Below are 25,768 nucleotides of genomic sequence, written 5' to 3' on the forward strand. Positions count from 1 at the left end.
CAATGTGAGAGAATAATATACAACACACTGAACTTGTCTATATGAAACATCATTATATTATGATCATAAGATTTCTTATGTAATAAAATACAAGAATACACATGGAAGTATGCCTTAGTACACAGAGGCCAGAAATAAAAAGTCATAAATAACACCTTCTCTAGTTCTTAATAATACACAAGTAGCTGATATCCGATAAATTTGGACTATGTATGTATCTTTGTTAAAATGGATCTCTTAGAAAATCATTGTAAAGTACTGTGCAATTCCAGAAAACTGAATCATTAGGACTAGCTTTGTTGTTGTTGTTTTTATTAATTTTTTTTTTTTTTGAGAGACAGAGACAGAGCACAAGTGGGGTAGGGGCAGAGAGAGAATTGAGACACGGAATCCAAAGCAGGCTCCAGGCTCTGAGCTGTCAGCACAGAGGCTGGTGCAGGGCTCAAACTCACAAACTGTGAGATCATGACCTGAACTGAAGTCGGACGCTTAACCGACTGAGCCACCCAGGTGCCCCAGAACTAGCTTTGTTTTGAAGAAATTTCAATGGTAAAGGCACAATGCTAGAAATGTAAACCTTTCATATTTATGGTTGACCATCTGAAGGAGTCTTTTGAAAAATAGTTAATCAAATCAGGATTTAAACTTGATAAGTAAAAAGGTAAAAATAGGAAGTCCCTAAATACCAAAACATAATCATGTGATTGTTAAAAAGTCTTCCTACAAATACAACCTCCTATCATTAATAAAATATACAAGTTTTTATGAAGATAAATAAAAAGTCAGGCCAAGTAAGAGAACTCACATAGAAGATTTCTAAAATGCTAAAATCAAGGAAAGACTATATGCCTACAAATTGGACAACCTGGAAGAAATGGATAAATGCCTAAAAACATATAAACTACCAAAACTGAAACAGGAAAAAATAGAAAACCTGAAAAGAAACTGCACCAACAATTAAAAAAAAAAAAAAAAAAAAAAAAAACTCCCACAAAATAAAGTCCAGGGACAGATGGCTTCACAGGCAAATTCTACCAAACATTTAAGGAAGAGTTAATACCTATTCTTCTCAAACTATTCCAAAAAACAGACAAGGAAGGAAAACCTCCAAATGCATTCTATAAGGCCAGCATTACTCTGATACCAAAACCAGATAAAGATTCCACTAAAAAAGAAAACTACAGGCTAACATCCCTAATGAAAATGGACATAAAAATTCTCAATAAAATACTAGCAAACCGAATCCAACAATACATTAAAAGAATCATTCACCATGATCACGTGGGATTTACTCCTGGGTTACAAGGGTGGTTCAATATTCATAAATGAATGTGATACACCACATTAATAAAAGAAAGGATAAGAACTATATGATCCTTTCAATAGATGCAGAAAAAGCACTTGACAAAGTACCACATCCACCATTCATAACAAAAACCCTCAGTAAAGTAGGGATAGAGGGAATATACTTCAACACAATAAAGACCATATACAAAAACCCCACAGCTAATGTCATCCTCAATGGGGAAAAACTGAGAGCTTTTCCTCTGAGGTCAGGTGCAAGATAAGAATGTCTACTCCCACCGCTGTTAATTAACATAGTACTGTAGGTCTGAGCCATAACAACCAGACAACAAAAAGGAATAAAAAGCATCCAAATGAGCAAGGAAGAAGTAACACCTTCACTATGTGCAGACAATATGATACTCTATATAGAAAACCCAAAAGACTGCACAGAAAAAGTGCTAGAACCGATACACAAATTCAGTAAACTGACAGGATACAAAATCAAAGTACAGAAATCTGTTGCATTTCTATACACCAATAATGAAGCAACAGAAAGAGGAATTAATGAATCCATGGCATTTACAATTGCACCAAAAACAGTAAGATACCTAGGAATAAACCTAACCAAAGAGGTGAAAGAGGTGTACTCTGAAAACTATAAAACGCTGATGAAAGAAACTGAAGACGACACGAAGAAACAGAAAGACATTCCATGCTCATGAACAAATAGTTAAAATGTCTATATTACCCAAAGCAATCTACACATTTAACACAATCCCTATCAAAATATACCAGCATTTCAGAGCTAGAACAAACAATCCTAAAATTGTATGGAACCACAAAAGACCCCGAATAGCCAAAGCAACCTTGAAAAAGAAAAGCAAAGCTAAGGCATCACAATTCCAGACTTCAAGTTATATCATAGAGCTGTGGCCAAAACAGTATGGTATTGGCACAAAAATAGACACAAAGATCAAAGAAAAAGAATAGAAAACCCAGAAATGAACCCACAACTATATGGTCGATTAATCTTAAAAAAGTAGGAAAGAGGGGCGCCCGGGTGGCTCAGTCGGTTGAGCGTCTGACTTCAACTCAGATCATGATCTCGCGGTCCGTGAGTTCGAGCCCCACGTCGGGCTCTGTGCTGACAGCTCGGAGCCTGGAGCCTGTTTCAGATTCTGTGTCTCCTTCTCTCTCTGACCCTCCCCCATTCATGCTCTGTCTCTCTCTGTCCCAAAAATAAATAAATAAATAAAAAATTAAAAAAAAAAAAGTAGGAAAGAATATCCAATGGGAAAAAGACAGTCTCTTCAACAAATGGTGTTGGGAAAACTGGATAGCAACACACAAAAGAAACTGGACTAATTTCTTACACCATACCCTAAACTAAATTCAAAATAGATTACAGGGGCGCCTGGGTGGCTCAGTTGGTTGAGTGTCCGACTTCAGCCCAGGTCACAATCTCACAGTTTGTGGGTTCAAGCCCCACATCAGGCTCTGTGCTGATGGCTCAGAGCCTGGAGCCTGCTTCGGATTCTGTGTCTCCCTCACTCTCTGCCCCTCCCCCGCTCACTCTCTCTCTCTCTCTCTCTCTCTCTCTCTCTCTCTCCTTCAAAAATAAACGTTAAAAAAATGCATTAAAGACATAAATATTAGACATGAAACCATTAAAATCCTACAGAAGAACACAGACAATAACCTCTTTGTCATTGGCTGTAGCAATTGTTTTCTAGATATGCCTCCTGAGGCAAGGGAAACAAAAGCAAACATAAATTACTGGGACTACATCAAAAGAAAAAGCTTCCGCACCACAAAAGAAACAATCAACAAAATTAAACGGCAACCTACTGAATGAGAGAAGATATCTGCAAATGACACATCCTATAAAGAGTTAGTATCTAAAATATATAGAACTTACAAAACTCAACACCCAAAAAACAAATAATCCAATTAAAAATGTGAAGAACAGACATTTTTCCAAAGAACACATACAGATGGGCAACAGACACATGAAAAGATGCTCATCATCACTTATCATCAGGGAAATGCAAACCAAAACTACAATCAGATATCACTGTATACCTGTCCGAATGGCTAAAATCAAAAACACAAGAAACAACAGGTGTTGGTGAGGATGTGAAGAAAAAGGAACCCTCTTGCACTGTTTATGGGAAGGTAAACTAGTGCAGCCACTGTGTAAAACACTATGGAGGTTCCTCAAAAATAGAAGCTACCTAAAAATAGAAATACCTACAATCCAGCAATCACACTACTAACCATTTACCCAAAGAATACAAAAATACTAATTTAAAGGGATACATGCACCCCAAAGCTTACAGCAGCATTTTCTCCAATAGTCAAATTATGGAAACAGCCCAAATATCCATCGAATGATGAATGGATACACACACACACACACACACACACACACAGAATATTAGTTAACCATAAAAAAGAATGAAATCTTGCCGTATGCAACAATATGGATAGAACTAGAGAGTATTATGTTAAGTGAAATATGTCAGTGAGAGAAAGACAAATACCATATGATTTCACTTATACGTAGAATTTAAGACACAAAACAAATGGGGATGGGGAAAAAAAGAGAGAGACAAAGAAAGAAACAGACTCTTAACTATAGAGAACAAACTGATGGTTATCAGAGGGGAGGTGGGTGGGAGGATAGGGTTAAATGGGTAATGGGCATTAATGAGTGCACTTGTGATGAGCACAGGGTGTTGTATGTTAAGTGTTGAATCACTAAATTGTATACCTGAACTAGTATTACACTGTATGTTAACTGGAATTTAAATAAAAACTTAAAATCACAAAAATAAAATGTTAAAATCAAAAGTTTTAGAAATACAATGGTTAGTATCCTAAACCATCTTTGTTTTGGAGCGTATAGTATTTAATGAGAAACCCAAGCTAATTCACACTCATGCTTCTCAATTATTATCAACCTTATACTTTTTTACACAAAAAGTTTCTTTTGTCTAGGTTTGTGACTTAAGCTGAATATTGTCAAATATTTAAATGAGAAGTCAGCCAAGAAACAACACTCGAGTCAGAAAATTCAACAGCATTAAAAAAAAAATCAACACTATTTACACTCTCATCAAAACTTTAAATTTTAATAATATTCAAGAAAAGAAAGTCACCCAGAATACAACAGAAATGTTAAAACATAAGCTCCTCTCATTTCTTTTTTAAGAATACAGGATGTACTTGACAATATTAATACCTAAGGACAGAGCTAAGAGAGTTATGTTCATAAATAAAGTATTAGTAAAAGATTATGACAAAATCTGCACTCAAAAAAGATCTGGGGGCACCTGGGTGGCTGAGTCGGATAAGCCTCTGACTCTTGATCTTGGCTCAGGTCATGATATTATGGTTCATGAGATCAATCCCCTCATAGGGGCTCTGTGCTGACAGTACACAGAGGCTCTCCCTCTATCTTTCTGCTCCTCCCCTGCTTGCACACATGTTCTCTCTCTCAAAATAAATAAACATTTTAAAAAAAGATATAGAAATAATAGTATCTAACAAGATAAATTTTTAAAAGACAATAAAGCAACACTTAAGTCTAAAGAAAAAAATACAAAATCAAGGATGTGGAGAGCCATGGTTCAAGGTCAACACGTGAAAAAAAGAAAATTTATCATTGTAAGTTAACATGAAAATATTATGTTATAGGTACCAAATGTGTCAAAGCAATCTTAACTTGTACTAGTAAGTGTAGTGTCCACAATGGATAAGTGTACCTTTACTAATCAGATCTCTAGCTGAAGTTTATTCTCAGTTCAAGGCACTATTTTCTAAGAATGACACAAACAATTAAGATAGAATTTGTATAAAAGACAGAGAGATTAAACATGAATATATTTCACATGGAGAAGAGAAAGGCAATACACTACTAAAGTTTTTAAATATGTGAAGGGTGATCTTGTTAAACGCAATCTCTGCCTCTTGACATTAGAATGAAGACCAATCAGGGGTGCCTGAGTGGCTCAGTTGGTGGACTGTCCCACTCTTGATTTTGGCTCAGGTCATAATCTTATGGTTCATGGGTTTGAGCCCCGTGTCAGGCTCTGTGCTGGCAGCATAGAGCCTGCTTGGGATTCATATTCATTCTCTCTCTCTCTCTCTTTCCCTCCCTCCCTCCCTCTCTGCCCCTCCCCTGCTCTTTTCCTCTCTCAAAAATAAATAAGCATAAAAAAAAAAAAAAAAAAGAATGAAGACACATCAAAAAATCACTACTCAGATATTTACTCAACATAACTAGAGATATGCAGTAACTGAAGAGACTGCCTCATTTTCAAAAACACCAGATCATCCTCCTAGAGAAATGTAGTGTACCTTCCTGCATTAGATAAGTGTGGGTTAGATGCTTAGATCTCTTTCATTTCTAAAAACAGCATAGCACAGGACTAGTATAAGGTCTAGGGCTAGACTGACTATGTAGGTTCAAAGCTCAAAGTTTAGTTTCACCATTTTCAAGCATGTGAGCCCAGAGAAGGTACTTAGTAGTTCTTGATCTTACTTTTTTAATTTGTAAAATAGGGGTAATACCACCAGTTTTATATAAGGAGCTTAGAAAAGTCCTGGAACAAAGCAAAGGGTCAAAAAAGCTACCTATTTCTATTTTTGCATCCAACAGATACTTAGCAAGTACCTTCTATGTGTGGACACTGATTTAGCAAAGTTTTAAGAGGGTTTATAACTAAGTTTTTATTCTTGCGACAGTGACATAAATACATGACATGAAAGGTCACAATAAGATACACAAAAAGGTGAATAAAAAGAATAAAAAGTGATGCTTGCTGTATTTAAAAGTGTGGTCAAGAAAGGATATTCTGATAAGGCAACATTTGAAAAACACACAAATATTATGAGAAGACAATACTTCAGTGAAAAGTATTTTGAGGTAACAACAAGCAGGCCAACCAGGCTGGAAGAGTTCAGGAGGTAAGAAAAGCAAAAGGCCAGATCCTATAGGGGCCTTCCAGTACTGTTAAGGACATCAAATCCCCTTGAACTCTCATAAATACAGATGCAGAGACCTAAATAAGCCAATCTGTACCACTACATGACAATATTCTATCCATCACATTAAATAGCAAAGAAGCACCCAAAATACTTAGTAATTCCAGAAGTACCTATTATTTAGTCTGAAATAAAAAATAGCTGGCAAAAGTGAAATTTTCTTGAATTCAAGGAAAAGAACATCTTGCCATAATTCTTCTATTATCTCATACTGAAAAGAATACAAGAAAGTGAACTGAAGATGAGAAATCTGTTACCTAAAAAATAACAGAATAGAAAAGAGATCATGTATTTACAGGGGAACGAATCTAATAAACAAGAACGATATTACTTGTGAAGAACTAAAACTGTCATTGCAAGGTTTAGCATTTAAAACTATATAAAGTATACAGTGTGTGTATTTAAAACCCACATATAAAAGTTGACTTTTATAAAAGAATTGCAGAATGTTCTTAGAGGATAATGAACATGAAAAATACCAAGTAATAATTACTCAGTGCTTATTGTGGATGAAGAACTATGCTCAGTACCTAAGCATTTGATATGTATCATATAACTCTTTCAAAGTAAAAGCTTAGTGAGTTTAAACTTTGCCCAAAGTCAAAGCTCATAAGTGAGAGGACTGAAATTCAGGTCTTAAAAGCTTGAGTTCTTAACCACCGGGTAATACCACGTCTCCTTTTAGTCACAGACTCTTACATATTTTATTCATTCAACAAAATATTTTTTACCTTGCAGGAATTGACTTATCCTATATAACTGCTAAGTTTTCAGTAAATTGGATTACCACATTTAGACCTCAGTGCTCTATGTAAATGCAAGCTACTTATCAATGCTACTTACCATATTCTTAAATTAAAAATGCAAGGCGCAAGTAATCACCAAAAAATTTCACAAAGGGCACAATTTAAAATATGCTTCTTGTATTCTGTTAAGTTATAAAGTTTTGGTGGTTCAAATTCAAATTCTTTCAAAAACTAGATAGTTATTATATACAGACTCATTCAATATAAATCACCTTAGAGCTGGGATATGTCTAAAAGACTTTAAAAAAGTCCTTTAAAAGGCTGTTGCTTCAGCCCTTTTACATCTTAACAAAATGTTAAGCATTCTAAAGAAATTTTTTATCTACCTTAAAGGGTGTAAGATAATTTAAAAGATTACTTAGTAATAAAAAAACAATGAGCCCAGGGGCACCTGGGTGGCTCAGTTGGCAGAGCATGCAAATCTTGATCTCAGAGTCTGTTGAATTCCAGCCCCACATGTGGCATAGAGATTACTTTAAAAAAAAACAACAACAACCCAGTGAGCCTAATAATGTTTGCAACAAAAACTGTGGGAAATAATACATTCAAACTACAAATTTAAACAAATGACTTTGGCTGGAATTTTGAACAGTCCTTCAAAGAAAAGCATTATGGTACTATAGAATCAAGACTTGACCAAACATCAAGAAATCTGACTTTCAATCTCCTTTAGCAAGTCATTTCACCTCTCTAGGCTTTCAGTTTTTTCATCCATAAAAGAGAGAGTATTAAATGACAATGCAATTGAAAGGCCATCGTAGCTCTATAATTTCATTTACATGAGAATTTTCATGTTGGGTTAAGGTAATTAACAAAATAGACTTGTTCATATTCTTGAAATGTTTTTTCAGGAATCAATGTTTCAAAGCTAAAACTGATAAAGGCTGTATTACCTTAAGTTCAGCAACTTGTGATGAGATATGCCACATAAGACTCTCACTTAGGAACTTCATACCGTATGGGCCTAGTAGTTCTGATAACGACCTCATTTCTGAAAGGAAATGTAATTAATTTTACACTCTGATAGAGCAAATACTTTAAGAAAATGAATATTAACATTTTGGAATGTTCCATCATAGAAGCAAATTATTAATGCAAAAATCTCTAGTCTCTAGAATAAAAAGGAACACAAATGCAAAGGTAAGTCTAAGATATAATGTATGATTATGCATTGAATGAACGTAACTGAATGAAAATAGTTGTAACAATGAAAAGCCAAAAGAATCAAGGTTTCTTCACTCCATTAAACATGTCATAGGTTTTATTCACCTGATATGTCAGAATATTCCTCTGCATTGAATGTTAATTCATTTTCTGTAGGTAAGTTCACAAATGCTTTCATTGCAGGGAAATAAGCTATATGACCATTGCTGACTTGTCTTAACAAAGTTTCCAAATACCTAGGAAGAAAAAGTAAATTTATAACTGGGAGAAATTAATTCAAAGTTTATGGTATTATTCAAATTATGGTATACATTCCTGCATTAAGATGACTGATGACACAAATGAGCACTTACTGATAAAAAATAACTTTCCTAAGCATTTCACCACAAAGAAACTTTGTATCAATCCAATTTCTAAATGTGCTCCTTACCAATTTGTGTATAGACTTGTAATGGTTGGTTCTCCATGACTGTCTAAATGTTGTGTTTGCTGAAGAAGAACATTATTAAACACTCTTGTAATATCAATTTGCACATAGTTTTCTATCGACTGTAGTACAGTCATGTATGCTCTTACACTTGTTAGAAGCTCTGATGGTTTTGCAATTTCCTGTGTGGCTTGATTATACATAGTCATTCCAACAATTGACCTGGGTAAGGGAGGGAATAAGAAATGAACTTTTCCATTTATGTACATAGGTCATTCAACCTACTGATCTCTAATATTAAGTATGTAATAAAATTAATTTTAACATACTAATTGTTACAAAGTAATGAAATTATTATCTTCCCAAGAAACCATCTTAAAAAAGAATGAACACCCAAAAGCTACAATAAGGTAGAATTAGGATTTTAAAAATTCTAAGGACATCAATAATAACAATGAATTAAGGATAAAGAGGGTCTTAAAAAATTCCTTTAATAGGACTCACTGTCTCTAGCAAGCACACTGGACTATTTAATCCGTAGCTCAAACTCATCTGGCACAGTTATGTGCTAGTATTTTCTTAGGCTTTATATCAACCACCCTCGGGACGCCTGGGTGGCGCAGTCGGTTAAGCGTCCGACTTCAGCCAGGTCACGATCTCGCTGTCCGTGAGTTCGAGCCCCGCGTCGGGCTCTGGGCTGATGGCCCAGAGCCTGGAGCCTGTTTCGGATTCTGTGTCTCCCTCTCTCTCTGCCCTTCCCCCGTTCATGCTCTGTCTCTCTCTGTCCCAAAAATAAATAAACGTTGAAAAAAAAAAAAATTGAAAAAAAAAAAAAAATATCAACCACCCTCATGTTTAAAACCCTGCAATGTATCAAAAATAAATAAAAACATTTAAAAAATTAAAAAAAAAAAAATAAACCCCTGCAATGTAGTTACTACCACCACCACTTCACAGATAAAAAGAAACTAAGGCTCAGAACTGAAGTCAACTGAATACAGTCACTTTGTTTGGAAGTAGTGTGCCTAGGCTTTGAACCCACAACTGCCTTAGTGCTGCCCCTCAACAAAATGCATGACAGTTAAAACAAGGCAACAAACAAAAAACTTTATTGTTCTTTAATCGTTCACAGCACGTGAAACACAGTTCTGTTAGGTTTACATCCCAATAAACTATAAAAGCCTAAAAAGAAACACAGATTTTGAAAATACTTTCCCTTCTGATCTTTTCCTACATTGGCCACCCCTATTTTACCATCTTTAAAACTCCTTGAGCATTGGATTTATAAAGATCTTAGACTTGTATTTGTAAGGATAAATCCTTAAAGACAATGACAAACCCCATCGATAGAAAACAATCCCAGAAAACAAGGATTCAAGGCAATAATTGCTATCCTTGTATATAACCCCTAAAGTCCTAAGATTGTGCTCAAGTGATCAGTAAAACCCAACCAACTAACACAACTATTTGTTTTGGCAAAAAAATCTTTCCCCGTAAACAAGTTTACAGCTTTGCCTTGATCCTGATCACTAAGTGGATGTTTTGTTACAAGAACATGTTTCTCTGTGGAGAACATACTTACAGAAGGAAAACAAGGGAGCTGAAAAGTGAGCTCTATCTTCCACCCACAACTCTACCACCCCGCTGACTAGAGAATAATAAATACCAGAAGCTGTAATGTCCCTTTCGTCTAAATACTATTCTGGGTTTCACTGTGAGGCTGCCTACCTTACTAATTTAGGATAGCAAAAGACAGTCTTTGTTTAACACCTGACTAGGCAAGTGATGACTTAACACACAATTTAGTGCCCACTTATACATTCTCCTATTTTGTTCTCTAATTGTTAAAGTCTTCTCACAAACTATAGCTCTCAGCTTTATACTGTTTTATTACTACTCACAGAACTTAACACACTGTCAAGCATATGGCGCAGATACTACTTGTTAATGGCTACAAACCTTTGAAAAAAATCTTTGGCTAAATTTTGGTTTATAAAGTGTTTTAAGGCCTTCAGGAAAAACTTCTCAAATTAATCAATATTTTCTTTAACAAGTATGTAACTTTAGAAACATATATAAGACTTATAAAACTCTAATTAAGATTCAGTGCCTCAAGAGTCTAGAATTCTACTGGCCTAACAGCATACATTTGAATTCAGAAAAAACAAGAGTTGGGCGCCTGGGTAGCTCAGTCAGTTAAGTGTCCGACTTCGGCTCAGGTCATGATCTTGCAGTTTGTAAGTTCAAGCCCCACATGGGGCTCTGTACTAACAGCTCAGAGCCTAGAGCCTGCTTCAGATTCTGTGTCTCCCTCTCTCTCTGCCCCTCCCCCACTCATGTTCTGTCTCTATTTCTCTGTCTCAAAAATAAACAAATGTTAAAAGAAATCTTTAAACAAGATTAAAAAAAAAAAAAAGATGGGGCGCCTGGGTGGCGCAGTCGGTTAAGCGTCCGACTTCAGCCAGGTCACGATCTCGCGGTCCGTGAGTTCGAGCCCCGCGTCGGGCTCTGGGCTGATGGCTCAGAGCCTGGAGCCTGTTTCCGATTCTGTGTCTCCCTCTCTCTCTGCCCCTCCCCCGTTCATGCTCTGTCTCTCTCTGTCCCAAAAATAAATAAACGTTGAAAAAAAATTTAAAAAAAAAAAAAAAAAGAAAAAACAAGTGTTTATCTAGTCCTGATATTTTCAAACATTTGACTGGACCAACTATAAGATATGTAGTTAGCATCACAACTCAGTACATATATACATATACATAGCGAAGAGTTTCATGAAGCAATATTTATATTTACTACATACAGTGCACTGGTTCTTTATTGTTCATTTGTTTATTTTTCCTTGTTTCTTTTCCTTCCCCTCCCTCTTCTTTCTTTAAATGTTGACTACAACAACCTTCTACACTGATTTCATGACACTACCTGGTTGCTACCTACCAGCTGAAATACACAGATTTGCTCCAGTCTTCTCATTTTGTTTATACAAAAGCTAAGGCTCACAGAGATTAACTGCTTTGTCCAATGTTACAACTAGTTAATAACAAGTATGAGACAAGAATCTGCATAACATAATTCCCAGTTCATTATTCTTTATACTTCCCCATTCATTATTCTTGATACTACATCAGTTCTAATACTTTTCCTCATAAAAGGAAACACCATATACCTATGAAGACTATAACAAACCCATTAGCTGAACCAACAAAAAGTTCATATTCTCTCTTACTTAGTAAAGCGGATTTCCAGATGAGACGTCAAATATTCTCGTGGGGTAAAGGTATGTTCCCAAACTACCATGTTTGGTACATAATTTATAGAAAAACACAACTCAGAAAGTGCAGTGTGCAATTTATCAAGGCTGAAAAAATATTAATAGACAGTAAATAAAATGTTAAACATTTCATCACAGCAATACAAAATTAATTTTATAAATATATCAGACCTTATTTGAGAATTACAATTGCAGAATTCAATATTTTTCTTCCCTAAACTGACAAGTTCAAAATCTTTAAAAATATTACTAACATATGAGAGCAATTTTCTAAAGATAGCATCATTCATCTGTTTCTACATTCAGATAATAATGACTTTACTGATTTTATAGACAAGAAAGTTTATTACATGCTCATAAAGACAATCATTTCCAAATCTTGCTATATTTTCGGTATTGGAGGAAGAAAATAGTCTACAAAATGGCAAATAGCTTGTTCAACATAAAAAAGCAAAGTAGTAGGAAATCTACTTTAAACAAATGTTGATCCATTATTGCCCACCAATGCCTACCCTCTAAACAAACACATGGCCCTTAATAATATCTAGTCTGATATACCCACTTTAAAAATGATACATGTTCTAATATGACAACATGCCAAAATAAAGTCTCAGATTATCTGATTTTAAATAAATGTAAAATTACTAGACATTTCTAGACAGATTCTTGGCCTTTAGTATTCACTATATAAAGACAAATATTACCTATTACATGAATTTTCTTTAAAAATCTAAAATCTGTATTTTGGAAATTAGCACTACCTACTCAAGTTCACAAAGGTAAAATAACAACAACTAATGGCTGAAAAATGAAGAATTTACAATTACTAGCATTCCTTCAGTACTAATGCCATACAAAAAAATGAAAAAATTCTCCTACTCATAACAAAAAGATATAATAAAAATGGATGGCTTACTTGGTCACTACCAGTCTGTTTTTCCTCATACTCTCAACTCCTGGTTTTTCCCTTTCAGGTTCCCCTTTCTTACCAGTCTGTTTTTTTGACTTTTTATTCACTGCTTGACTAATGGTTTTGGCACAATGCTTGGGTAGCAACTAAATTTAAAAAGAAATGAAAATTTACATGACAACAATTATTTTGAAAACATATTAACTATTTAAGCAAACCTTAGCTGAATCCAGACTATGTAGCACTAGGAACAGAGGTGTAAGTGAGATGTAGATTACCTAGCTAGCTAAAGGAGCTCACACAACTTGGTAGAAAACAGAAATAGAGGAATCTTGTGTGAAGAAAACTTCACAGAGGTTCTATAAAGGCTACAGTTTAAAGAATAAGTAAAAACAAAGTAGGCAAGTAAACAATGAGAATGTATTACTAGAAGGAAAAAGGTCTATGAAGAATAAACTGTGCGAAGACATGATGTGTTCAGAATTTAATGAGAACTACTAGCTGGTAAAGCATCAAGTGCAGGGTGAAGTACACAGTCTGAGCTAGCAGGAAAGGACTTGAATACAAAGCTAAAAGTTGGATTTTAAACAGTAAGTAATCCTAAAGATGGGCTAATTTTTAAAAACCTAAAAATGGAGTTTTACAAGAAGAGGTAATGAGATTTACTAAGAGTTTAACAAACACACACACACACACACACACACACACACACACACACAAAACTGACTAACAGCTTATATTCTTGCCTTCATACACAAACGTCCTGTCCTTACGGAAACACGTGAATTTTTACCTGGTCACTGAGAGTACACTGTTCTGTGCAAATATCAGTGATGAGATTTCGAGCTTGTTTGGCCATTTCATCCAAGAACATATTACATAAGGAAAGACTGCGATCTCCAATATGATGTCGCTGTCAAAGCAGAATAATAACAACAATAATAAAAGTTATAAGAAAGTGGTTTGAATTAAAATATTTTTTTAAAAATTTTTTTTTAATGTTTATTTATTTTTGGGACAGAGAGAGACAGAGCATGAACGGGGGAGGGTCAGAGAAAGGAAGACACAGAATCTGAAACAGGCTCCAGGCTCTGAGCTGTCAGCACAGAGCCCGACGCAGGGCTCGAACTCACGGACCGTGAGATCATGACCTGAGGTGAAGTCGGCCACTTAACCGACTGAGCCACCCAGGCGCCCCAAAATACTTTTTAAATAAACATGGAGGGGCGCCTGGGTGGCGCAGTCGGTTGAGCGTCCGACTTCAGCCAGGTCACGATCTCGCGGTCCAGTAGTTCGAGCCCTGCGTCGGGCTCTGGGCTGATGGCTCAGAGCCTGGAGCCTGTTTCCGATTCTGTGTCTCCCTCTCTCTCTGCCCCTCCCCCATTCATGCTCTGTCTCTCTCTGTCCCCAAAATAAATAAACGTTGAAAAAAAAAAATTAAAAAAAAAAAAATAAATAAATAAATAAATAAACATGGAAAATAAAGTCTGTATAGTAAGGAGTGGGAGTAGGGAATGTTACAGATTTGGGGGGGGGGGGGGACAACTAACCTACCATACTGTATTTACACAGTTGACATAAAGTAAGTATTTGGTGATTATACAACTACAATGATTGGAGGGATCTTAGAGGACCAATATTTTCCTTAACACAAAAAATTTAATGTAATTTCCAAGTTTCACAAGGTCCTACACATCCAGTTCTTAAATATTAAACTATCAAAGAAAGGATGTGAAAGAGATTTAGAGTAATATTTTCTAACCTTAAATGATATATATATATATATATATATATATATATACATATATATACACACACACACACATATATATACATATCTCAACACAATGAATAACTTTGTAGTGTACCAACAGAAAAGAAAAACTTAAGTACTTAATTAAAATTGTTAGAAATCAAGTCAGTAAAACAGAAATTCACAAGGCATTCAACTCTCTAAAATCAAACCCATCAACCCAGAAGTGAAAAAAAAAAACTGTGCATTTTCTAAACACAACAGGGGAAAAAAAGAACATTATATTTACTTTTTAGGAGATTAGATATGTATATGTAAACATACACTCATTCAAATCCATCCATCTCTCTCTACAGGATTCTGTATCTTTTTAGTTTTGGTGGATGTCGCAATAATTTAATAGGGTTTTCTTGTCAACGGTAACTGGAATGTTGAGTATATAATGCTATAAAATTTTGCACTACATGTTTGTAGCACTTTACAAAGAGATAAATTTTTGAAAGTTTACCTTACAGATCTTCCATAATTACATAACGAATGTATAATTTACATATACTTCTATGCTAAAATAATGTAATATACAAGAATATAAAAATACTTAAACACATAATGTAACTGTTCCTAGCTCTTTCATGATACCTTAATGTATTTTATTCTAAATACCCTTTAACACTTTAACAGGAAGCCAAACTGAACGGTTTGCATCTCCAGGCCAGATAAAATTAAATATTAGTTCACTTTACTTAAGGAAAGATTTCAAATTATAAACATTTAGGATTTCATTTAACCAAAATCTGACTTTTGAAAGATGAAACATACCCCTTGCTATCACTTACTCCTGAAAAAAGAACATTAAATTAGCACTGCTTCAAATTCACTAGCCTTAATTTAAAATACAAATCTGGTATCACTACTCTCTTCAAGTGGCTCAGAAATGCTGAGACTGGATGGAAAACAAAACAACTAAAGTCTCTTAACATGTCACAGTCTCTCCATGATCTGCTCTCACCCTATTGCTACAGTGCTGAGACAGATTTTAGGAGAACAATGTCAGAAGCAGAGAAACCACGTAAGGACACTATAACAATAATCCAGGAAAAAAGATATGGCTTTGACAAAGATGAGAAGAAGTAGGCGTTTGGATATATACAAAGGTATAGCCAAAGGCAGAAAAGGCTTTGAACGATGGCAATGGGGTAACATGTGGAGAATCAATAGTTCTATTCTGGACATGTTACATTTCAGATGGTCACAAATACCTAAACTGCAGCAGAATATACAGAAAATCTAGAACTAAAGGCAAAGGTCTGGGCTGGAGATAAAAATTTGGGAGGCATCAGCAATATGCTAAGTGAAATTAGCCCAACACAAAAAGACAAATACTACATGGTTCCACCTTTATAAACTACCTAGAATAGGTAAATTCTTACAGACAGAAAGTAGACTAGAGGATACCAAGGGTTGAGGGATGAGAAATTACTACTTAATGACACCAAGTTTCTGCTTGGAGTGATAAAAGTTTTGCAAATAGGTAGTGGTGACGGTTGCACAACACAGTGAAAGTAATTAATGCCAATGAGTTGCACATTTGAAAATAATTTAAATGGTACATGCTTATATTATAAAGTTAAATGTTTATTAAAAAAATATTTTTATCACAATTTTTTAAAAGGCAAAAGAAAAAAAAAAAGAATGGGTATAGAGTCCAAATTGTTGAAGTTAAATTTAAATGCCTGGCTGAGAAATTTTTACTTTCTCTACATGCAATGGAGAACCACTGAGGATTTTTCAAGAAGGAAAGAAGTACTCTGGTGGCATTGTATCAGGTGATCTTAAAGGCAGAAATACTGAAGACAGGAAAACTATTTAGGAGTATATATGAAGAATATTGCAAATTTGAGCTACAACAGTGACAAAAGCAATGGAAAGTAGAAGACGGATTCAAATTGTTTTATACCAGACAAATAAAACTAAGACGACTTCATGGGTAATTTAATGGGAGGGATGATGGTGAGGAAAATTAATAATGTATTTTAGGTATAAAGCTTGAAGAAAATATCTATTAAATCTAAAAACTCTATAAAACTATTAAATTTGGTGGTGTTGGTATCCCTGCAGGTAATAATCCTAAAAGGTGTCCCTACTGAATTTCCCTCAGGCTAACCTTTCTCAGAGTCAGTTTCCAATGCATTGCTGGAATACAAGCTGCAACCTAATGCTTAGAGACATTAATAACGCTACTGCAATTTGTCGGTTTCTCTTCTCCAAGTTTTATAGTTCAAAGTAAAGGGACTCAACACTAAGTTAAACTATAAAGAAACGGACCATTTAAGTTTAATATATATTCTTACCACATTTACAAAGTGACATTTCTTCTCTAAAGATTAGAAGAAATACTGAATACATTTTTGATAGATACTTGTTGTCAATAAACTATGGAGTAGTTCAATTATTCAATAACTATGTGTGCCTGCGTGAATGTCTTACAAATACTAGCAAATATTAATTTTGTGTACTACATCTATCATATTAACAAGTCAGTGAAATTCTTCTTTGACATGTTTATGTTTAGTCAGTAATGTGTACATTCAATTTTCAAGTCTTTTCAATAACAGTTTGACAGGAAAAGTAGGCATATAAAATCGATAGCTATATATAACTTTACAATAAATATTAATACCTGACCCACCATTTAATAAATGTAATTCCAAGTGACTTTATAACATGTTCTTAGAAATATGTATGTGTATTTATCCATCTATGCAAATAAACATTAACAGCTTTTTTAATCTATTCAAACATTCTTCTGATTTTGCAGAGATAAAGTAGGTAGGAAGCTAGATTAGGTAATTGTGACTTTGTGAAACCCAGCCAGCTACATATTTGTTCTAGTTTACTCTGCATGCCATACAAATCACAGTACTACTCTGAAATTACCTCTTCTGGACATAGTTCATGTGTGCAACTCATAAAATGAGTGCAAAGCAGTGGAAATGCAATTGAGTATCTTGACTGAGAGGGTAACTCCAAACACTGTTGAAACATCTTCTCAAAAGCACGACTATAAAAACTATACAAGGAAACAAAAATTAGATCACAATTTTTGTAGTTAAAAACTTTAATGATATAGTACTTTATTTAATTGGATTCAAGTAAGTGAAAGTTATCAACTGGTAACCTTTATTACCGTAAGAGGAGCAGTTATTTTTCCAAAGAGTATCTTTCATTCACCAACAATCATTACAGAGTAATAAAAATATTATTTGTAGAATATTAACAAATTTTAAAATAAACTCAAACAGAAAATAAACCATATCTATGACATATGAATACGACATTCAAATCTCACCTTGCCAAATTTTTATCCAAGCTAAGTCATTATCAATTGCAAGAAACACCATTATTTTATGTACGACTAGGAAAGAAAAACACTGTCAATTAAACAATGACACACCCATCAATTTTAAATTACTTCCAGATTTAGGAGATATTAAACATAAAAGAATATGAGTCCGTAAAATATAGTACATCTTGGAATAGTAAGACAACCAGAAGTAGTGAACGTGTCTTTATTTTGGATATAACAGACAAAATAAGAATGTGATAAGAAAAGATGCATAACAATTAATTAAATATGACTACAAATCACAAATTTTAAATACTACTCAAAGTACTTTTACTTCCAAGAAAAGGGAAAAGGACTTTTTAATTGCAGTAGCTTCTTTTACAATAGGAACTTTTCTGTAGTTCAAATATATGTAAACATAAAATGCTCCATTTTCTTTTCAAGCCCAACAATAGTACAGGGTTCCAAATAATCTTAAAATTTTTGCGTATCTAACATATGATATATTGTGTTTCAGTGATATACTGTGTTTCTAGAGTTCCTTTAAGAGATCTCTCATGCCTTCCGTCTGGTGATTTCTATTTCTTCTGCAATACTGCTAATTAAAGCTATCCTAACAAACTGCCAAAATCAGTGTGGACTGAGTTATCTTCCAAAATAAAACCAATGAGAAGCTATTCATAATGACAGCTTTTCAATACATAGAAATGGCTATCACTATCCACTGAGATTATCTCAGCATTGTAGAAATAAAGGGACATAATACTGGGTTATTCCAATCAGCTTCCCTACAGGAAAAAAGGCCAAGAAGCAGATATAGAGTTGATACTGCACACCTTTGGTGCCAGAATACTTGAGTTTAAATCCTGATCCCACTGTTTATTAGTTTGATCATAATCAAGTCCCCTTATTCATTCAAGCATTTATTAAGTACTTACTATGTTAGACATTAAGAAAATAAAAACATGACCTTACTTCAAGAATCACATTTATGTGGGGAGAAAGGGGGAAAAAAATGTAAACCGCTAAATTTAACTAAAGAGGCTACGATAGGAGCAAAGGAGAACAGAGAACAATGGAGGGAGTAGTAGTCACTACATCATCATATATATTAATATCTAATTTAATACAGCAGAGCGAAATTACTTGCTATTTACTTCCCAACATTTACTCTATTTGACCTTGATTCACAAGTTTTTTTTTCCTTAATCTAATGATGCAAAAGAGGGCCTTAAGGCAATCTGACGTGACAGTTTCTTACAACCTCAAAAAAAATATAAAAATAAATTTACAACAGTAAGAGTTCCTCTTATAGAGAATAAAAAAAAAAAGACATAAAATCTCTACTTTGTAAACTTCCTTTTGTTAACAAGTTGTCAACTATTCCCTTTATAATCTCTTTTTTTAAAGATTTTATTTTTAAGTTATCTCTACACCTAACGTGGGGCTCAAATACACAACCTCAAGATCAAGATTCGCATGCTCCAACTGAGCCAGCCAGGCACCCCTATTCCCTTTATTCTTAAGAGTTTATTACTGAATAGTCTCAAGGACTACACTAATATAAAAACAATCAACAAAGATATATTTGGATACTAAAAATTTCAAATTCTGATTTGAAAAAAAATTACCACATACCAAAATATGGAGAGATCTGATGTTTCCACCAACATTTCCACCAAGGAATCTACCATTTTTGTATGAAAAATTATCGTATTCATCATCTTTCCAAGTTCTCTGTGATCTGCAAGGCTAAGTGAAGCCTTGGAAACACTAGTATATGCCTGTGAAAATACAGCAAAAAACAAAGTCGTTTAAGCATGGACCAATGATTTTAACCTTGACATTCTACAGGGGGGATAAAAACACTATTGAAAAAATTTTTAATGTTTATTTTGACACTGTATTAATAACATCACCTTTTTAAAATTGTCAACAGTGACTCACACTTGAAATCCCTATTAAAAATTTCTTCAGATAAACTCAAATACTACTGCCAATAAAACAAAACCTAATATATGCGTCATTCATCTTGAACCCCAAAGGAACTGCAATAATATCAAAAGTATAAAACAGTGAATTGTCAAGTTAACCCTACCAAAAGGTATTTTCAGTCCAGCTTGGAAGAAAGCATACATGGGAAACATTCAGATGAAAATAAGTATGGTACATGTTGATTCATTGAGGTTTTAGACTATACTGAATCATTAAAAACCAGATAACACATTGTACTAATTGATGGATTCTAGAAAAAAACTGAAGATAGTAAAAATTAGTGTAGGTTGGCTAATAAGGTGATATAACTTAACCAAATCCATCAGTATAGGTTTATAGGGAAAGAAACTCGACTATAAAGGTACCAAATCAAAGAACAAAATCCTATCAGTGGACAGTGGGCATTCCAGAAAGGCATAGGACAAGAATAGAAGGGGTGTCTACAGAATAAACACTGTTCACTATGGCTACAGTTAAAATGAAAAGAGGAAAAAGAAAATGGTGTCAGAAGAGATTCAATCATATCTTGCAGACCCCTGTATACCATGTTAAAGAATTTAAACCTTTTGGTGAACCAAAGGTTCTGTGTGGTGGTCAATTACTATTTCAGAAAGATTGCTCTATGTAGTGGGGGAGTCGAGAGAAGAACTGGGGGAGAGGTGGACAGAAAAGGACCAGGAGAGGAGGCAGAGATCTATCAGGAGGCAGTGGTACAATAATCCAGACAGGATTATGATGCTCTGATCCACAATGGTGGCAATTTAAAAGAGTTAAGTCTGGGAAATGACTAGATGTGGGCAATAGAAAAATTATGAATGATGGCCAGGGTGCTTGCTTTGGGGAGATACTCCTTCAAGGATCTCATATGTACCTACACATGTTGGATATGCCAAGAATGAAAGACCCAGAGCACTCATTACTCAGGCCATTTCTCAAGACTGTATCTGCAGCTGCCAAATTTGAGGAATGGTAATATCTCCCTCTGAATCAAAGAGTAAGTATGCTTACTGTTAATAAAATGGAGGGTTCATCAAACTCAGTGTTCCTTAACTGTAACACAAACATACTGTATACATAGTATTCATCTGTGTTCGTCTGGTCCCCCCAGCGTGGGTCATGAAAGCAAGTGAGAAAAATGATATATATTTGTTGATGCTCATGGTGCTTCCTGTGCAATGAATAGCTAAGTCCTTTGTCTCTGACCCAGGGGACCCATGTCTTCTGCCAGTTTCTATGAAACATTAAGAGACTAAATAATTATTTTCCTTGTAAATCAGATAAAAATCAAATCTCAGCCCCTACAATGGCAAGGGGTCCATCAAGGATGGTTACCGTTCACTAAGAAAGCAGTTTTATATTTTGTCATTTTTGAATGGGTAAAGAATAATAAGAGCAATATTCTGATGGCAAAGTATACTCAGATATTTATTATAAACTAAGTTTAAATGAAGTTTAATTACCTTTAATCAGCTTTAGAGTAAAAAGAGGAACCACTGTTGTGGCCATGAGGTCACTAAAGACTTCCATTAATTGACACTCATTTAAAAATTCTGAACTAAAGCATCACTGTGAAAATAATTTCAGAGGAAATGGATGGTGACAAAATGATAATTTAAAAGACATTTGAAAAAAAATTGAAAAAAAAGACTCATTTGAAATACTTGCCAACAAGGGATACAGGAGTACTGATGCATAGGGGCGCTTGTACCCCAATGTTTATAGCAGCACTCTCAACAATAGCCAAATTGTGGAAAGAGCCTAAATGTCCATCAACTGATGAATGGATAAAGAAATTGTGGTTTATATACACAATGGAGTACCATGTGGCAATGAGAAAGAATGAAATATGGCCCTTTGTAGCAACGTGGATGGAACTGGAGAGTGTGATGCTAAGTGAAATAAGCCATACAGAGAAAGACAGATACCATATGTTTTCACTCTTATGTGGATCCTGAGAAACTTAACAGAAACCCATGGTGGGAGGGGAAGGAAAAAAAAAAAAAAAAAAAAAAAGAGGTTAGAGTGGGAGAGAGCCAAAGCATAAGAGACTCTTAAGGACTGAGAACAAACTGAGGGTTGATGGGGGGGGGGGGGGGAGGGTCGGTGATGGGTATTGAAGAGGGCATCTTTTGGGATGAGCACTGGGTGTTGTATGGAAACCAATTTGACAATAAATTTCATATATTAAAAAAAAATGAAATACTTGCCAACAACGAAAGGAGAAAGTTACTAAAAAAAAGGCTTAAATAAAAGTGTAAGATATGAACAACCCAAGTAAATTTGAAGACAGAGGGAAGAAGACAAATGAGAAAATAACTGAAGATGCTTTAAGAGACTACTGAATACACAGGGGAACAAGATGCCTTAGGAAACAGGAAAAAAATGACAAAGAATACATGGAGAGAGAAAGTACTCTTCTTTAAAGATTAGAAAAAAAGAGAAATCAAAATGACCTGTAAGAGACCAATGACCTTAGAATCAAAATTGCATAGGACTCCAGTGAAGGCATAAAACTATAAAATGCTCCCAACTGCTTATCCTTCAGGCCCTGCTCTACTCAAGAATTACTGATATTGGGGCGCCTGGGTAGCTCAGTTGGTCAAGGTCTGACTTCGGCTCAGGTCATGATCTCGCAGCCCGTGAGTTCGAGCCCCCGCACCTGCTTCAGATTCTGTGTCTCCCTCTCTCTGCCCTGCCCCCACTCATGCTGTCTCTCAAAAATAAACATTAAAAAAAAAAAAAAAAAGAATTACTGATATCTACAGAATGCTACACCTCTCTCTGGTCATATGCTTATAGTTAACCCTTATCCTTCTACCTGATCATTGATCAGTCAGATCATTCAGATCTCTTGTGAAGATCTGTTCCTTCTTGTAGTAATACTTAACACTAAGAAGTCTCTTTACTTGCCCTTTCCTCACTGGTTGCCCTTTTCCTGTGTAAATTATTGTCCTATTCAATTTCTACCCATCTTTCAATGTCTGGACAAAATGATGCTTTCTCTATAAAGTCATTACTACCAATTCCCACTTGGAAAAAGCTTTCTCCCTTTTAAGAAAACTGTACTTAATAATAATCATACCCTATCGGCGGCTTCTTTTAAGTTAATCTTTTAGATTTTCAACTGCTATTTAATTTTTCCATATCTGTTATGCCTGTCTCCACAGCCAGATTAATAACATCATCAAAAGAGGATCTGTACTCCTCTACAGATTATATAATACTGCTCAATATTTTATCTCCTGTATCGTATGGTCGAGTATGAAGGAGTGGAACCTTCGCTGTTAACCTGTTCTTCATTGTCTATGCAAAACTTCTGGATTCTGGCCACTGCCTCCCAACTTGCACTTTTGCCCTCTTTCCATGGAGAAGACTTCGCTGGCTAAGTTGTATATACCAGTTTCCTTCCTTGGTATGCTCTGCCCTACCTACTGTCCCTAAAACTTAAGAGTTATACAGTAGAAAATGACTGCATGTCCTAGTCATGATTATGAGAAACACTATGGGCTGAATTGTGTCCACAAAATAGATATATTGAAGTCATAGTCCCCAGTACCTCAGAAGGTGACCTGATTTGGAAATAGGGTCTTCACAGAGATAATCAAGTTTTTAAAAATGAGGTCATTAGAGTGGGTCATAATCCAATATGACTGGTGTCCTTGTAGAAAGGAAAAATTTGGACCCAGAAATATGCACAGATTATATGAAAAGAGACAGAGCAAATGCCATTAGAGTGACTCATCTACAAGCCAAGAAACATCAAAGATTGCTAGCAAGTCACCAGAAGCTGGGGAAAAAGAATGAAACAGATTTTCCCTCACTGCTGTCAGAGTCAATCCAGCTAACACCTTAATTTTGGATTTCTAGCCTCCAAAACTATAAAACAATAAATTCCTGTTGTTTAAGCCACCCAACTTTGGGACTCCGTTACGGCAGCCCTAGCAAACTGATAAAAGCAAGACTACAACGCATGAAAGAATCAAATAGCAGGTGGTATTCTTTTTTTTTTTTTAATTTTCCTTAATGTTTATTTATTATTGAGAGACAGAGAGCATGAGCGTGAGAGGGGCAGAGAGAGAGGGAGACACAGAATCCGAAGCAGGCTCCATGTTCTGAGCTGTCAGCACAGAGCCTGACACAGAGCTTGAACCCACAAACCGTGAGATCATGACCTGAGCCGAAGTTGGACGCTTAACCAACTGAGTCACCCAGGTGCCCCAGCAGGTGATATTCTTATAATTATCTCATAAAAATTAAAAAAAAAAAAAATCACACAGGGATGTATCAATTCTACATTCTTAATGCTTACAACAAATGCTTTATACTCTGCCATATGACCAAACCAAGCTAAATTCTCAAGTGAATCCTTCAGATGAGTAAGCTTAATAATCCTGAAAGTATTTAATAACGAGTAAATTTGAAATGTACCTAAATCTCTTAAGATTTTCTGAACCCCAATGTTGGTTTAGGTACTCTCACAAACTGACAGCAAGAGACTTAATACTAAATAGTTCAATTTTTTCACAATGAGTGACTTTCAAAATTTTAAATGTGTATATCCTTTAGCAGAGCAATTTTCACTTCTATTTTTACCTCATATGCTCTACTTCTGTACTTTTCACAACTTTAGTTAAAACAAAGAAATGTTAATCTCTAAACTTCATTTTTAATAGGAAGAAAACAACGTATTATATATGCACATTTAATATTTGCGATGGTGCTATTTCAAGTCTTCTTTCCGGATCTACCATTACCTAACTCTGCAATCTCAGGCAAGTTACTTAACACCTGTGGTCTCATTTATAAAATCATCTCTAAAAATATGTGATCATAGAACAAAAAACAAGAGCAAGAAAAGTGCCTATGTATTTTGAGGTTGAATGGAAAGAACCTAAGAGCAAAAGTACCGCAGGAAATAAAGAAGACTGCCAGAAAATTATGCTCTTGGAGTCCTTCGCCAGACTGAGTTGATCTAAAAATTTCTTCCACAAACATATATTGCTTATATTTTCATTTTTTAATTAAATGAAAAATTAATCTGTGGTGCTGAACCATATGTATATATAGTATAATCCCATTTACTGTTTGAACACCTAAAAAGACATAAACCACTTATTAAAAGTTAGTATTTCTAGGGCATAACACTGGGAAAAGTACAAACTTTCATTTTCTACTACTTTACCTCTGGGTTTTCTGACATTTTATAATGAGAACACATTAGTATTACTTTAAAATATACATATGTTTAAGATATGCAGTTATTAAAAAAATTGAGCCACAGTTTCCACATAATTACTGGAAGTATTTAAGGGGCAATTAAATGCCATCATTAAATTTACAGTATATACAAAGATTTTAAGCTTGAATTTTAAAGCCCTTAAAAACTATTTAAGTGAGTTATATATTAAATGAAAAGTTTTAAAGTCTAATACCATTTATTTCTGCATTTCAGAAATACAGCTTTTGGCACTACATCAGGGGATGGTAAACTATGGCCTGTGAGCTGGCTGCTTGTTATTCTTTTCCAAAGAAGAAATCCAGATAGTTAACAAGCACATGAAGAGGTGCTCAAACCTCATTACTCATCAGGGAAATGCAAATAAAAACCACAATGAGATATCACCTCACACCTGTTAGAAAAGTTATTATCAAAAACACAAGAGGTAACAAGGCAAAAATGTGGAAAAAGCGGGAACCTGCATGCACTCTTGGTGAGAATGTAAATGGGTGCGGTCACTCTGGAAAACAGTATGGAAATATCTCAAA

General features: G+C 34.9%; 1 protein-coding gene across 6 annotated transcripts in view; it reads right to left on the bottom strand.

Annotated features, from left to right (window-relative positions):
* Nucleotides 1–25,768, bottom strand: part of NCKAP1 (NCK associated protein 1) — a 110,652-nt gene that overhangs the window by 22,671 nt on the left and 62,213 nt on the right. For all 6 annotated transcript variants that reach the window (XM_045480431.1, XM_045480430.1, XM_045480433.1 and 3 more), the window contains 8 exons: nucleotides 19,646–19,791; nucleotides 17,599–17,731; nucleotides 13,702–13,821; nucleotides 12,915–13,054; nucleotides 11,954–12,085; nucleotides 8,737–8,955; nucleotides 8,412–8,542; nucleotides 8,036–8,133 (listed from right to left, as the gene is read on the bottom strand). In XM_045480431.1, the coding sequence (XP_045336387.1) occupies nucleotides 8,036–8,133; nucleotides 8,412–8,542; nucleotides 8,737–8,955; nucleotides 11,954–12,085; nucleotides 12,915–13,054; nucleotides 13,702–13,821; nucleotides 17,599–17,731; nucleotides 19,646–19,791 (1,119 nt within the window). The remainder of the gene's footprint in view (nucleotides 1–8,035; nucleotides 8,134–8,411; nucleotides 8,543–8,736; nucleotides 8,956–11,953; nucleotides 12,086–12,914; nucleotides 13,055–13,701; nucleotides 13,822–17,598; nucleotides 17,732–19,645; nucleotides 19,792–25,768) is intronic.

The sequence above is a fragment of the Leopardus geoffroyi genome, chromosome C1, assembly GCF_018350155.1.
Source record: "Leopardus geoffroyi isolate Oge1 chromosome C1, O.geoffroyi_Oge1_pat1.0, whole genome shotgun sequence".
Classification (NCBI taxonomy): domain Eukaryota; kingdom Metazoa; phylum Chordata; class Mammalia; order Carnivora; family Felidae; genus Leopardus; species Leopardus geoffroyi.